At 33.1% G+C, this 11,415-nt stretch overlaps 1 protein-coding gene across 1 annotated transcript in view; it reads right to left on the bottom strand.

The window, feature by feature from the left end:
• The window catches only part of LOC108735016 (cuticle protein 19-like), a 6,580-nt gene extending 6,053 nt beyond the window's left edge, over positions 1–527 (bottom strand). The window contains exon 1 of the mRNA XM_018466801.1: positions 474–527. Within this exon, the coding sequence (XP_018322303.1) occupies positions 474–485 (12 nt within the window). The 5' untranslated portion in view covers positions 486–527. The remainder of the gene's footprint in view (positions 1–473) is intronic.
• Positions 528–11,415: the final 10,888 nt, after the last annotated feature.

Genomic DNA, 11,415 nt, shown 5'->3' with positions numbered 1-11,415 from the left:
TATTTTGAAAACGAATGAAAAATTTGCAGCAAATTGTTATTTCGACGAATTAAGTAGTTTTGTGAGAATTAGGTGTATTAGCGATGTATTCAATAAAATTATAAGAAAAACTGTTAGAAAGAAGATGAAAATTTTACAAAAACATTGTACCTATTTTCGGTGAATTTAATTCCTTTTTAAAATAGTTGAATCAGAAAGGACGAAAAAATTGTAAGGAACTTATATTTTAAAATAACTGAATAATTTTGAACAATTGAAATGAAATCAATGAAAAAATTTTAGAAAACTATATACGAAAAATATTGAAATTTTACAAAAAAATAATTTACATGAATTAATTATTTTCACAAAAAAAGGCCGAAGGTATATAGCTAAAATAAACCATAAATTTAGAATAATTATAGATGTTCTAATTAAGTAAAGCACGGCTACAATAAATACAAAAAAAAAATACACACAGCACTATTACACACCTTAGAAAACATTTTCGATGGTTCGTTGTTTGTTGATGTTATGTTATCACTAAAAAGCACAGGACGTTACTGGTCAGAGAATGATAATTCGCTCTTTTATACGCAAATCAGAATGACCACGAAACATTCCCTGTCTGATTAGTAAAAAATTCGTAATACAGACAAAGGCCTCCGTGTGAGTTATACGTAATTACGACATACATTCATACCAACCTACTGCGTCCCTCCCCTTGAAACTGGAGCAAAAGTACGATCTTTTTACTTCCTTTTGACGCTTACGTGTGCCGACGCCGCCATGGCAGCCACCTACTCCAAAGCAATTTTTTTTTCGGGTCTTTCTGTGTGCACTGACCTGAAACATTCTTGGTGAAAACTACATTAAGTCACTGTTACATAGTGTTGTATGCATTATGATTTGGCATTCTCATTATTAATACTATTACTATTGGTATCCTTCGAATAAGGATCTGTGTGTGTTTTTTTTTGTAGGAATTTTTGGACACACGAATGTTGCTCGTAAATATTACCAGTCATCCTTTCTACAATCGTATGACTATGTACCTATAATCAGTGACGTAATTACACCAGGATAAAGAGCGAATGATCCATGAGCCCTTAATTTGATGGGATTCGCTCTTTAGTTCATTCTTAAGTTCAGTTAAATTACGTTTCTAGTGCTACCAGTAGGCAAGTGTCCATCCCCATTACAGCTAATTATAGTTTTAGGGATGTTTGCTACAAATAATAAAATGGTTACTTATTAAATTTTAACTTCAACTTTTGGTGTATTCTTAAACGAAATAGTTTTATTACTGTTTTGCTTTCTCTCTGTATTGGAGACATCTTCGGGACTTCTCAAATTATTAGAAAAAAAGATAAGGTCGAATTATTGGTTATTATGCTAAATTATGACCCTAAAACACTTTGCTTACTTTAATTTGTCTCAACTTATTCTTTTATTAGAGCAGAAAAACTATCAGGATTAATTAATGAGTTGTATACCATAAATATGCTATTAACAATTGAAGATTGTAATTTAAATTGATTTAGTAATTTTCAACTTTCTGAACAGTACATAAACAGACACCAGAAACAGAGGTGCCCTTTGTCGACTATCATTTATTTCATGGACGATAATAGATAACATTATTTTTTCTGAGCCTGTTGAATTTTTTTAGTTGTACTTCCTGATTTTGCAACTGAATTGAAATATTTGAGCGCTTCAATATATTAATGGCTGTTGCATAATAATAACTGTGTTTGGTGCGTAAAAACAGGTCGTTGTTAAATAGTAGAGAGAAATTTTTGTTTCTTATTTATTGTTTGTTTTTGAAGACTAAACCAGGTGACGAAAACCACTGTCTGCCACATGTCTTTCCTTTTAATAGACATTATTGTGTTAACGAAAATGTGCTAACATATCAGTTTATATAACTTGTAAGTTCGAAATCTCGATAAGAATTTCATGCTGCATTCCAAATTCTGGAATAAGGTCCTTCTAGTATATCATAAATACTGCAGAAATTATAGTAGAAATCTTTAAATTATCTATATATATAAACGAAAGTTGTGTTACTTGTACTATTTGTAACTCAAGAACGGCTGAACCGATTTGGCTGAAAATTGGTGGAGAGGTAGCTGACAACCAGGAGACGGACATAGGGTACTTTTTATCCCATTCTGGTGGGGGAGGAGTGGTGAAGATCAGTTGCAATGTTTAAATGGAACATACATTATTTGTCGTCAGATTTGGTCTTAATGGTTTTAAGGGTGGAGGGTAATTGCAATTTTTGTTTATGGCATACTTTATTTGTGGTCGAATTTACTTGAAATTTGGTATATATGTATGCTGTTTGATATTATTAATCAAATGAAAAGAGGTTGCAACGTTTCCATGGGGTATATTTTATTTGTACTCGGATTTATTCGAAGGTTGCTCATTGTTGAAATTAAGCAAATACGTGTTTTGGCAATTTTTAAAAATCAACCCTGAAAGATGAAATGTTGTTGCTACGTTTATGTTTGAAATCTAAGATGGCGACATTACATAAAATTAAAATGTTGTAAGGGTGAATTGGGAGTTAAAAGGTTTTATGAAGAAACAATATTAATTTCTACGAGCGAAGCCGCGGGGAAAAGCTGGTTTTAGAATAGTTAGGTTAGTTTTGAAATGTCTATTTCTAGATCTCAATGTTAATAATTTGACTTGTTTGGTGTAGGGATTAGGTTATCTTGAAATTTTAATGTAATATTTACCGTAGCAATTCATGATTTGTAACACCTTGTATATGTACGCTTTCATTATTTTTCTTTAAATATCTTAACAAAAATATTGTTTATCTATTGAAAATAAGATTTATACATTAATTTTTTTAATATATACAGGGCGAGACATTTGTAATTGTCTGTATTTATTTTCGTTTGTAGCCCATTTAAATCACTTCATATTTTAATCATTCATTAGTTTATTGAAACGGCAAAATCAATTAAATTCTACTCGAGAAATATTAACGGCGCGGCGGGTAGATGTTAATGCAAATTTCAGGTAAATATTGTAATGCTATTTAAAGTACTTGCATACATAATACATTTCTAACGTTCTTGGAGCCTTATGTTATCGATACGTCAATCTAGCGATAGATACATTTGTGTTAATTAGCCGATTTGCGCGTTTTGATTGACAAATGCCTCCAATTAATTAGATTGCTTTCTGTTTCAATTAAACTGAGCTTAGGCGTTAAGAAAATACTGACAATGAGTTGCATTTCGTAGGTCATGTGACACTTTGTTAGTTGCGTTTTTACTAAAAATTCTACATCATCATCATAAGGTCATCAGTCCTAAGACTGGTTGGACACGTACCTCCACTCTTTCCTATCCTGAGCTAATCATCGCATTTCCCTAAAACTAGAACAGCACACATCCTTAACTATTTGCGAAGAGTAATCTAATCTAGGCCTACCTCTACCCCTCCTAACTCCTGTTTCTGCCTCTAATATGTAAACAGTAAACCTTTAATAATTAGAAGCAGTTCTCACAAAAGGACCCTAGAATCATCATCATCATCACCATAGTCATTAGACCAAAAACTGGTTCGACACTCACTTTCACTTCTTCCTTTTATCGAAAATTTCAAAGTTAAAACTGTTTTACTTAATGCAATAATTATTTCGAAGTTTTATCATTTAATTTCTGAATTTAATCAGAATTCTAGCATTCCTTTCCATCTTCATAATTTTTATCCTTTTTAATCCAGAAGCATATAAATTAATATGTCGGAATACTGTGAAACATCCAAACATGTGACCTTTGATGTAACTAGTACAGTATTTCTCAAAGAGGGCGATATTGCTCCCTTGTGGGCATTGGAATCCAACAAGCAGCGTCAAAAGTCTAAGAGTAGAGGTTGTCATACTTATTTCGTCTGTTGCTCACTTTGAGAATCGATTATTTTCTAGCGCCCTCGAAATTTGCTTAAAAAAATTACCTTAGACAATTTTTTTGCTAAAATCTACACCAATATTATAAAGCTGCAGAGTGTTTGTTTGTTTGCTTGAACGCTCTAATCTCAGGAACTACTGGTCCGATTTGAAAAATTCTTTCAGTGTTAGATAGCCCATTTATCGAGGAAGAGTAATCTGTTCTGATAAGAATTATTAAAAAAACCTAAGTATCAGATTAAATGAGCAAGACCAAGACTTAACACGCGAGATCAAAACCAAGCCTGTGTGAAGAAGACCAACTCCAAGACTAAGACTAGAAGTATTTGAGAAAGACTAAGACCGAATAAGAAAGACCAAGACCAACATCAAGACTGGGATACTCTTGGTCTTAGTTTTGCTTTACTCATCAATAACGAATTCTGTATTTTGATTAGTAGCTGATTTGATTTAACTGACTAATTGCTATTCACAAATTCTGAAAGTTTTTGTAATTTGGTTACCAATATGTTAATCAAGTTTTTCAAGGAAGCAGCGTCAGCTTCAGTTACTATGTCCTGAGTTAATGTGTAACTGTCTTTTTTTAGTTTATTTGTTTATTTATTATTTACAACTGATACATTCTCTAAGCTCTATTAGGGTTACAAAGATACTAAACAGTATGTAGGTAATAATTTCGATGTGAATTTATTTATCATTATATGATAGCCATAGTAAAATTTTACTGCAAATTATGATACTTACTAACTGCTTAATAGATTCGGTGGAAAAAGGTGTGGTATAGCCTTGTACAAGTGTAACAGCAATATTATAACAAAAAAGTCAATTGGTTATTGCAAATTGAGTTGCAGTGCACACCAGGGGTTTGATAGAGTGACATTAATGTCTTCATATGTAAAGTCATTTTTTTACACTTCTTATTTACTAACTGACACCCACTTAGGGTAAATACACCAATATATTGCGGTCTGTGGTCATTATATACAAGTGCTATACAGAAAATGAAAGCTAGAAACGTTTAAGATATGGTTTAATAGGAGGATGGTCATAATTAACACGGATAGAAGATGTTATAAATATCATTATGTCATGAAGAGAGGGCGCTGTAGATATTGTCACATGTATATAGGCAACCCAACATACACAGCGGCAAGGAAGATCACGTTTTTAGACAACATATACTAGAATATTCTGGAACACGGCCAGCTTTTATAAACAGGTGTCGTAATACGGGAACGAGTTCGGAACGAGTTTGAGGTGATACAAAGTGAAGAAGAAGGAACGAAGAAATGACAGAGTGTTCATGTAGTGGTGAATTGATAAGTAGTTAATAAAAGAAGTGTTAATTAGACGGCGATTGATTGAACAATAGTAGTAATAGACCGAGGTGTTTAAATACGTGACAATATTAAAAAAGAAAAGGAGAGATAAGATGGTAAGACATCTTGTGAGACATAAAGGGCTGATTAGATACACATTAAAAACAGAAACAGCAGTTAAGAGGGGTAGAGGACAGGAGACTTAGATCAGATTAATGTTCGCAAGCCACAAGAAATTTATGCTTAATTAGACTCACTAATTGCTTAACCTGTAAACTGAGAAAAAGAAAACTTGTAACGTGCAATTTTAAATTTTAATGATATTAATTGCTATCAGAAGAATGCTTTTGGGTTGTTTAATAAAAAATAAGTATGCAAAAAAGTAAACAATTGATAAATTATAACAAAAAACCAAAAGTATCTACTAAAGATCAAGAATATCCTAACAATCAACAGTTGGGGTGAAGCTTCATTTTTCAGCCTGAGCAATTTTTGGTTTAATTACCAATAAATAATAAATAATTACCATAAATTTAATGACCAATTGTTTGACAACTAAAAATTGGCGTAATAACTTCCATGCAGTTATTTGCAAATGGTTATAGTCCGGAAGGGGAATGCAAAAGGGACCGTTGATTTGACTTCGATTTATTTATGTTTTAAGGTTTATATATCTAGTGTTTCCGATTCCGATTCGCCTGGAGGTAGATGCACAAAGGGTACAAAATCGTTAAAAAAAATGTAAAAAGAATGAAGTGACCACAGCTCAAACTTTTTGAGCATATGATTTATAATATATACGTAAATATCAATTGAAATCATTAACCACTCAAACCTGTTTGGAAAATATTTCAACCAGTCAGGTGAAATAGTAATACCTATCGACTTTAAAAAATGTAAAATCATTTGACCCTGGCTCATCTCTGTTTTACTATTTAACATCATCATCATCATAAAGTCGTCAGTTCTAAGATTGGTTGGACACGTACCTCCACTCTTTCCTATCCTGAGCTAAACTTCGCATTTCCCTAAAACATATTAATTGAAAAATTAACCATTAGCAACCTGTCAATGCCACAAAAACCGTCTGCTAGCCCCCTAAGGGTAGCACTATCGTTGGTGAAAATCGTCCGGCGTCCAACCAACAGTGTTGTAGCTGATTGCTAGCTGACTATTTTCATTGCTACAATATATTATACATCATATTCAATTTCCAACTTGAGTCATTTCCGTTTTTGTTGCTCCAAAATTTTAATCAACCATTGAAAAGACCGTTAGAATGCAGTAAGAGGGGGAATCATTCTTTCTCTCGGCGTCGGGTGTTGTATGGTATATACGTGTAAAGTAGTTTCAAAATTTGATTCCTTTTAAACGTTCAAGCTCAAGATTATAATCTAGTTTTTGAAAGAAATAAAGTCAATGAAGATATGGATAAAAATCTGCTAAATTTAGTGAAAACGTTTATAACTGTATTTATTTAACTAAAAATAAGCTGGAAATTAAATGTAATGTAAAGAAAGAACCATGACACTGTTGGTTGCGCGCTGGACGATTTTCACCTAGGATCCCCCGATACCTTTAGGGTGCTAGCAGACGGTTTTTCCTGGCATTGACGGGTTGCTGATGGTTAATTTTTCAATTAATATGCTAAATAGTAGAACATATCCAGAAACGAGCTGGGGACAAATGATTTTACAATTTTGAAAATCGATTTTAGTATTTCACTTGACTGGCTGACATATTCTTTAGTCACATCTGAGTAGGTGATGATTTCAATTGATAATTATATATTATAAACCATATGAGTCATGGTCACTTCATTTCTTTTACAAAATTTATGACGAATTTGAACCCCNTTTACTTAATGCAATAATTATTTCGAAGTTTTATCATTTAATTTCTGAATTTAATCAGAATTCTAGCATTCCTTTCCATCTTCATAATTTTTATCCTTTTTAATCCAGAAGCATATAAATTAATATGTCGGAATACTGTGAAACATCCAAACATGTGACCTTTGATGTAACTAGTACAGTATTTCTCAAAGAGGGCGATATTGCTCCCTTGTGGGCATTGGAATCCAACAAGCAGCGTCAAAAGTCTAAGAGTAGAGGTTGTCATACTTATTTCGTCTGTTGCTCACTTTGAGAATCGATTATTTTCTAGCGCCCTCGAAATTTGCTTAAAAAAATTACCTTAGACAATTTTTTTGCTAAAATCTACACCAATATTATAAAGCTGCAGAGTGTTTGTTTGTTTGCTTGAACGCTCTAATCTCAGGAACTACTGGTCCGATTTGAAAAATTCTTTCAGTGTTAGATAGCCCATTTATCGAGGAAGAGTAATCTGTTCTGATAAGAATTATTAAAAAAACCTAAGTATCAGATTAAATGAGCAAGACCAAGACTTAACACGCGAGATCAAAACCAAGCCTGTGTGAAGAAGACCAACTCCAAGACTAAGACTAGAAGTATTTGAGAAAGACTAAGACCGAATAAGAAAGACCAAGACCAACATCAAGACTGGGATACTCTTGGTCTTAGTTTTGCTTTACTCATCAATAACGAATTCTGTATTTTGATTAGTAGCTGATTTGATTTAACTGACTAATTGCTATTCACAAATTCTGAAAGTTTTTGTAATTTGGTTACCAATATGTTAATCAAGTTTTTCAAGGAAGCAGCGTCAGCTTCAGTTACTATGTCCTGAGTTAATGTGTAACTGTCTTTTTTTAGTTTATTTGTTTATTTATTATTTACAACTGATACATTCTCTAAGCTCTATTAGGGTTACAAAGATACTAAACAGTATGTAGGTAATAATTTCGATGTGAATTTATTTATCATTATATGATAGCCATAGTAAAATTTTACTGCAAATTATGATACTTACTAACTGCTTAATAGATTCGGTGGAAAAAGGTGTGGTATAGCCTTGTACAAGTGTAACAGCAATATTATAACAAAAAAGTCAATTGGTTATTGCAAATTGAGTTGCAGTGCACACCAGGGGTTTGATAGAGTGACATTAATGTCTTCATATGTAAAGTCATTTTTTTACACTTCTTATTTACTAACTGACACCCACTTAGGGTAAATACACCAATATATTGCGGTCTGTGGTCATTATATACAAGTGCTATACAGAAAATGAAAGCTAGAAACGTTTAAGATATGGTTTAATAGGAGGATGGTCATAATTAACACGGATAGAAGATGTTATAAATATCATTATGTCATGAAGAGAGGGCGCTGTAGATATTGTCACATGTATATAGGCAACCCAACATACACAGCGGCAAGGAAGATCACGTTTTTAGACAACATATACTAGAATATTCTGGAACACGGCCAGCTTTTATAAACAGGTGTCGTAATACGGGAACGAGTTCGGAACGAGTTTGAGGTGATACAAAGTGAAGAAGAAGGAACGAAGAAATGACAGAGTGTTCATGTAGTGGTGAATTGATAAGTAGTTAATAAAAGAAGTGTTAATTAGACGGCGATTGATTGAACAATAGTAGTAATAGACCGAGGTGTTTAAATACGTGACAATATTAAAAAAGAAAAGGAGAGATAAGATGGTAAGACATCTTGTGAGACATAAAGGGCTGATTAGATACACATTAAAAACAGAAACAGCAGTTAAGAGGGGTAGAGGACAGGAGACTTAGATCAGATTAATGTTCGCAAGCCACAAGAAATTTATGCTTAATTAGACTCACTAATTGCTTAACCTGTAAACTGAGAAAAAGAAAACTTGTAACGTGCAATTTTAAATTTTAATGATATTAATTGCTATCAGAAGAATGCTTTTGGGTTGTTTAATAAAAAATAAGTATGCAAAAAAGTAAACAATTGATAAATTATAACAAAAAACCAAAAGTATCTACTAAAGATCAAGAATATCCTAACAATCAACAGTTGGGGTGAAGCTTCATTTTTCAGCCTGAGCAATTTTTGGTTTAATTACCAATAAATAATAAATAATTACCATAAATTTAATGACCAATTGTTTGACAACTAAAAATTGGCGTAATAACTTCCATGCAGTTATTTGCAAATGGTTATAGTCCGGAAGGGGAATGCAAAAGGGACCGTTGATTTGACTTCGATTTATTTATGTTTTAAGGTTTATATATCTAGTGTTTCCGATTCCGATTCGCCTGGAGGTAGATGCACAAAGGGTACAAAATCGTTAAAAAAAATGTAAAAAGAATGAAGTGACCACAGCTCAAACTTTTTGAGCATATGATTTATAATATATACGTAAATATCAATTGAAATCATTAACCACTCAAACCTGTTTGGAAAATATTTCAACCAGTCAGGTGAAATAGTAATACCTATCGACTTTAAAAAATGTAAAATCATTTGACCCTGGCTCATCTCTGTTTTACTATTTAACATCATCATCATCATAAAGTCGTCAGTTCTAAGATTGGTTGGACACGTACCTCCACTCTTTCCTATCCTGAGCTAAACTTCGCATTTCCCTAAAACATATTAATTGAAAAATTAACCATTAGCAACCTGTCAATGCCACAAAAACCGTCTGCTAGCCCCCTAAGGGTAGCACTATCGTTGGTGAAAATCGTCCGGCGTCCAACCAACAGTGTTGTAGCTGATTGCTAGCTGACTATTTTCATTGCTACAATATATTATACATCATATTCAATTTCCAACTTGAGTCATTTCCGTTTTTGTTGCTCCAAAATTTTAATCAACCATTGAAAAGACCGTTAGAATGCAGTAAGAGGGGGAATCATTCTTTCTCTCGGCGTCGGGTGTTGTATGGTATATACGTGTAAAGTAGTTTCAAAATTTGATTCCTTTTAAACGTTCAAGCTCAAGATTATAATCTAGTTTTTGAAAGAAATAAAGTCAATGAAGATATGGATAAAAATCTGCTAAATTTAGTGAAAACGTTTATAACTGTATTTATTTAACTAAAAATAAGCTGGAAATTAAATGTAATGTAAAGAAAGAACCATGACACTGTTGGTTGCGCGCTGGACGATTTTCACCTAGGATCCCCCGATACCTTTAGGGTGCTAGCAGACGGTTTTTCCTGGCATTGACGGGTTGCTGATGGTTAATTTTTCAATTAATATGCTAAATAGTAGAACATATCCAGAAACGAGCTGGGGACAAATGATTTTACAATTTTGAAAATCGATTTTAGTATTTCACTTGACTGGCTGACATATTCTTTAGTCACATCTGAGTAGGTGATGATTTCAATTGATAATAATTATATATTATAAACCATATGAGTCATGGTCACTTCATTTCTTTTACAAAATTTATGACGAATTTGAACCCCCTGTGCATCTACCCCCAGGCTAAAAGGAGTAGCTGATGCTAGGTATGTAATTCTTTATTGAATGAAACATGAATAAATCGGGGTCGAATCATCGGTTCCTTTTGCATTCTCCTTCGGGACTATAACCATTTGCGAATAACTGCACGGAAGTTAGAATCATGCGAATTTTTAGTTGTCAAACGGTTGCTCATTAAATGGTCAATTAGCTCTCGGGTTGAAAAATGAAGCTAGTAATATTATCTTCACAGTAGCAGTTTGATTGTGGGGATGTTCTTGACCTTGAATTGATACTTTCGTCTTTTGTTAAAATTTATTAATTGTTTGCTTTTTTGTATACTTAAATAAATTGAGGTTAAATCGCCGGTCCCTTTTTCACTTTCCTCCCGGACTATTTGGGATGTCGCATATTTTTGTTCTCGGAACAGACGAAAATAGATTAAGGATAGGTAGGAGGGAAAGTCATAATGAAAATTCTATCTGATTCTATTATATTAAGTAGAGAGATATAATTTAGTTTTAAAATGTTGTCACTTCTATGTTCGCGAACGGTTAGTTTAGAAATACGAAAAAGATTTTTAAAGGTGTATGTTTAGAGCGCGACACTGTATGGGTGCGAAACATGGAAGGTGGGCGCGGCGGAAAAGAAAACGTTAGAAACGTTAGAAATGTTGTGTTACAGGCGAATAATGAGAATACCGTGGGTAGAGAAGTTTAGAAATGAAGAGGTATTAGAAAGAATAGCAGAACAGAGGACTCTATGGAAGTCAATAAAAAATAGGCGAGATAGGTTGGTAGGACACTTTCTCAGGGATGAAGTCTAGTCAGAGACATATTAGAGGCAGAAACGGGGGTAGAGGT

Source organism: Agrilus planipennis, unplaced genomic scaffold (assembly GCF_000699045.2).
Source record: "Agrilus planipennis isolate EAB-ADULT unplaced genomic scaffold, Apla_2.0 scaffold124, whole genome shotgun sequence".
Taxonomy (NCBI): domain Eukaryota; kingdom Metazoa; phylum Arthropoda; class Insecta; order Coleoptera; family Buprestidae; genus Agrilus; species Agrilus planipennis.
This window is presented reverse-complemented; position numbering and strand designations above follow the sequence as displayed.